Source organism: Buceros rhinoceros, unplaced genomic scaffold (assembly GCF_000710305.1).
Source record: "Buceros rhinoceros silvestris isolate BGI_N320 unplaced genomic scaffold, ASM71030v1 scaffold18099, whole genome shotgun sequence".
NCBI classification, from domain to species: Eukaryota; Metazoa; Chordata; class Aves; order Bucerotiformes; family Bucerotidae; genus Buceros; species Buceros rhinoceros.
Window position 1 is genome coordinate 5,637 of NW_010432328.1, and position 5,080 is coordinate 10,716.

At 50.2% G+C, this 5,080-nt stretch overlaps 1 protein-coding gene across 2 annotated transcripts in view; it reads left to right on the top strand.

Moving 5' to 3' along the window:
• Positions 1–5,080, top strand: part of LPIN2 (lipin 2) — a 25,209-nt gene that overhangs the window by 311 nt on the left and 19,818 nt on the right. The window contains exon 2 of one of the 2 annotated variants that reach the window (XM_010143745.1): positions 3,537–3,737. In XM_010143745.1, coding sequence (XP_010142047.1) covers positions 3,537–3,737 — 201 coding nt within the window. Of the gene's footprint in view, positions 1–3,536; positions 3,738–5,080 lie in introns of those variants that run through there. The other variant, XM_010143746.1, reaches the window with a different exon arrangement.

Below are 5,080 nucleotides of genomic sequence, written 5' to 3' on the forward strand. Positions count from 1 at the left end.
TTCAGCAGGCTGCCTGCGTTTCCCACGGTTGTTCCACAGCTGCTCGCTGCAGCGCTAGAGCGATCCTGAACCCCAGTTAAAACCCTTACTTGGGAGCAAAGCTGGGTTTGTTTGCTTGTTTTTGCCAAGTAGACCTGATGCTACACTGGTTCTGTTTCACCTGGTCCTTTTTTCCTCCCCCTAATCTCATCAGGTACAACACAGAAACTAGTAAAACACTTGCTAAGGGTTTTCCCTGGTTAAGGAAAGCTCCTGCCTCATCGCTCTATCTATACATGCAAATACAAGTGAGATAAATTGAGGGAAACAGTGGCTCTGCAGGGTTTTTGTTTTGTTTTTCTACCTAATCTCTTGAAACAATCGCAGCTTCTTTACTGTTTGCCTCCTGTGGTATTAGTCACTCTTTTAACTCTCAGAACGTATCCCAGAATAAGCGGGATGTATCAATATCTGCTCTGCTGTAGGCTAAGGTGGGCATTTGATAACTCACTGTCGTGGCAGTGCTCGTTACAATGCACGCCCTCTGAAGCAGCGCCTCTGGCGCAGTCTGCCAGCTCACCTCGGAGGAGCTGGCACTCTTCTGTGGTGGAGCTGGGCGTCTGTAGGGTGTGTGTTCCCGGGGGCGCACCCGTGTGCGAGGGGCTGGCTTTAAGGACACCGAAAGCACGGTTTGCCTGGACGGAAGCGCTGCTCCGAAGGCGCAGAATGCACACCTTGGTGGGAAGCCTTTTGATTGTCTCTCGCACCTGTACCTGGGTATTACTGAGTAATAAATGGTTTAAGGAGTCCTGCTGGGTTTGTGGCAGCTCAGATAACCTCTCTGTGGCTGGTACGTCGATGAATTCCTATCCACCAAGCCTCCAGCTCACACTGGGCTCCCGTCAGGCTCCCGTCAGCACTGCCTGGGGACGGGTTCTGAAAGCGTGGGTGGCTGTCCCATGGAGCACGTCAGGTACATGAGCGGAGCTGTAGCAGTGTTGCACTGTGAGTCCTGAGGAGCACTCTCTTCCTCAAGGCTGTGACGTGAGGAAGTCAGCCAACATACCCAGGGTTAATTCAGGTTTAAGTGATCTAGATATTTTATAGAGGGAGACACAGAATTTTATTTTTAGTTCTTGAACTTCCAAAGCGTTTTCTTTTCTTGTTTTGTATTTACTTTTATACCCTCTCTCAAAGAAAGAAAAGAAAAGGCAGTTTCAGTTTCTGCCTTTTCTGGTTTCTTGCCAGAGAAAAATCTTTTTTTTGATATAGGACAGAGAGCTCTTCCCCCGTTCCAATTGCAGCGGCACATGGCTTAGCAGAGTTAATATGTTCAGCTAGAAGAACTGTTGCAGACAAGGTAGTACGGCCTGAACATTCCCGACTCAGTCCCTGGAGCCTCAGCAGTCACAGTCCGTGTTTCTGCCGTGAGACCCCAGGCATGGCTGTCCTGGAGGGATGGCTGCCATCAGCTACATCAGCCTCTGTGCAGACTTGGATCATAAAAAGCTGCTTTCAGTATAAACACTGCTTGTAACACTCGGTTGGTTCAGAAGTTCGCAACTCTTTCACACGTAGGGTTATTCGTTCATGTATGGTCCTAAAAGTGGCTGTGCTGCGAGCTACAGAAACAGGACGGAGACCTGCCAGAGAGAGAACTGCTACTGGAGAGCCAGAACGTGTGTGAAATAGGTGAATGCTTCAGTCCCGTGGGGGTGGGGGTATTTTCTGTGCTTAGACAAGTCACTTGGCATGTACGTGAGGAGAAGTGGGTTATTTATGAACTGAACTCGGTTCTCAGCAGTCGGTGTGGCATTCCAGTCTTCTAAACAGCCGCTACTGAAATCACAGGGGGTTCTGTGCTGATGTCCGCTTCTCCAGTCCGGTTCCCTGAAGTGGGATCTGTGGAACGGCGTCGCTGTTAAGGACTCCTATTCCCGACCTGCCAAGCAGTTCTTTAACAAACCCAGCCTCCCTGGTGAGGTGACATCAACTTTCCTTTGTCCGCCAGTGCCACGGGCTCCTCCTGGCAGCAGCCAAGGTCTAGCCGTGAATGGTAATGACTGGGGGTTAGAGAGAGCTTCTCCTGCGGGAGCAGCGACGATTGACTGTCACTGTAGGGCAGAGACCCTCTGCCTTTCTGGGCTGGCTTACAGTGCCGGCAGATGCAGCGAACATCTGGCAGGGCAGAAGGGAGACGCTCAGTGCCCTGCCCTTCCCCCAGCCTGTTCTTCCCACTCCCTGGTGCTGCCGCGCCTCCTGGCTCTGGTTTGTCGTGTTCTGGGTGAGTGAGTCCAACTTCCCGACTGCTGAACATGAAATGGGCAGAGGGTGTCGGTGAGCTGCAGCCAGCTCGCTGAGGGGGTCAGGCGAGGGAGGGCTGAAGGGAGATCACCCCGTCTTAGCAAGCGAGAGCTGTTATCAACAGCAAGCAGTTAATTTTATAGTGGTACGTGACAGGACCAAGAGAGGAAACAACTCCATCAGGCACCAGTGGCCGCAGGGAGTCCGCCCTGCTGACCTCATTAGTCACCCAGTGACAGTCTGCTCCTTTTGTCATCTTCAGCTGTGCTGTACTCCAGGAACAGCAGGAAATTCTCCAGCGTGTTACCTGGTGCAGCAGCTCTGTGAGTAATGTCAGACCAGTTTTAAATTTGGATTGGGAAACCCGCCTTGTCCTTGTGGAGTCTCCTGGAGAGAAGAAGTGTTGTTTTCAAAGCTGTTCAGAGGAGTGGACGCAGTACCTGTAGATGGGGCTTGGAGCAGTTTTAATGAATCAGCGGTTAATGGGAGAGTCTGGGGAACTCTGAGTGTCTGGCATCGCCTGCGGGAGGTGGAGGTCCTGCTCACCTCGGTTCCAGTGCTGAAGGTCGATGGCAGTGCTTTTCAAGAAGGGCTTTTACAGGCTCATGGGTTTTTATGTTGCAGGAGGTTTCAGTACTTATTTCACAGTAAATCACGTCACTGGTGGTGTGCTCTTCTTATACAGGAAGAAAACGGCATTTCTTCTGGTCTTGTTTTCTCCACACTCAAACTCCGCTGTTTCCCTTCAGGTATTTTGATAGTTTTTTCAAGTGACTTGGCACTTTTTAAAACATAGAGCTGTAAAGGAGGAGTTGCATGTAGGACATTCCACCTGACGTCTCCTGACTGTTAGGATGGTTGGTTGTGCCTCCCTCTGTACAGCTGTGTCCATTGTCCGTGCAGGCTGTCTGCAGAGAAGGAGTTTGTCTTTCCTGCTCTTCTGGGTAATTCTGCTCCGCTTGGATCTAGGCCTTGGGCTCCAAAAATTACCTGCTTCAAAATGTACTTTAAAATATTTAAATAATTCTTTGTTCAAGTTGATAAATTGTTAAGAATAGGTTTATAGCTCTGGAGACTGTCGGTAATAAAAGAATCAGGCCAAAATTCTGTTGACTGTTGAAGGTGTTTGTGTAAAGCTTGTTTCGGTAATCAGAGGCACAGGACATTGCACATCTCTTGAGATGTTTTTAAAAATCAAATTTAAAATCTCTTAATGTTTTTTACTCTTTTTTCTTCTTCCTCCTTTCTCTTAGTCTCAGACTATGAACTACGTAGGACAGCTTGCTGGTCAAGTGCTGGTTACGGTGAAGGAGCTGTACAAAGGCATTAACCAGGCAACGCTTTCGGGATGCATCGATGTCATTGTGGTCCGGCAGCAGGATGGCACGTTCCAGTGTTCTCCTTTTCACGTCCGGTTTGGGAAGCTGGGTGTCCTGCGCTCTAAAGAAAAAGTGGTGAGTTCCCAGAGTGGGGCAGGGCAGGGTTCTGAGTACCTGTGTGTTCCCCACAGAGCCCGTGAGCAGCTGATGTCCTGCAGAGCAGCTTCTCGGGTCTTGGAGTGATCGTTCTGGAGTGCAACACAGAACTTCCTGTGGCAGTCTGTGGGCTCTGCAAAAAACCGGAAGTGCTGGGAAAGCAGAGCTTTGACAGCTTTGAGCTGCGCAGGAAGAACGGCAGCAGCTTGGCTGCACAGTCTTACCATGGGTTACCGCGTGGCTGTTTGTGACTGACTGAAGTGTGCTGGCTAGCAACCCTGGATGCCTTTAACTGGTCCCTGGTGTTGCAAGCAACTGTTTTTGGAGTGTCTGGAGGGCAAATAGAGCATATCTTAAGGACTGGTGACTGACCTATCATGAATGTTACTCCTTGTCAGCTCTGTCCAAGGCTGATACGCAGTAGAAAACCTGATTATTAATATCCACAAGCAGATAAAAACTGAGACTGAAGCTTCATTCCTGGGAATGGCGGTGCTGCCCGTGGGCGTGCTGCCAGCGGCGGGGTTGGTTTAAACAGGTCATAAACCCTCTGGATTCCCCGCCGCTTTTCCGTGAAGTGGAAGGACACTGCAGGAAACTGCCCTCCTCTCTCTGTTTGGGTTGTAAAAAGAGGATAAAGAGCAGTTGTGTTAGGACATGGTTTTGTTACTGGCCCATACTGGGAGCTATGTGCATTACAGCTGTCGGTTTATCATGCGGCGGTGTTGTTTTAAACAGGTCATAAACCCTCTGGATTCCCCGCCGCTTTTCCGTGAAGTGGAAGGACACTGCAGGAAACTGCCCTCCTCTCTCTGTTTGGGTTGTAAAAAGAGGATAAAGAGCAGTTGTGTTAGGACATGGTTTTGTTACTGGCCCATACTGGGAGCTATGTGCATTACAGCTGTCGGTTTATCATCGTAATGCAGTCTGGCAGCAGTTCTCTCATTTCATTTCTTTGATTTCCTGCTTGCCAGTGTGTTTATTAATGAGCGCGCAGGCGACAGAGGTGATTTTCTGTTCCGATCTGCAGCGCAGTCTGTTGCAGTTCTTCACTGAGCCACAAGAGAAATGGCACAGCGGTGCTTCCTCTAACATCTCACAGCGGGAGTGATCAGAAACTGGAGCTTGCTCAGTGTCTTCAGCTACGCTCCAGAGGAGCTGAACCAAACCTAAGAGAGGATTTCAGCTGCTGGGACCTCCAAAAAGCTGGCGAATAATGGAACTATCTCCTGTGGGTCCGTGCTGTCCTGCGCTGGCAGCGAGGTTCCCAGCTCTTGCTGGGGGGGTGGCGGCGGCTGCTGCGGCTGGGGGGGCGGCGGCAG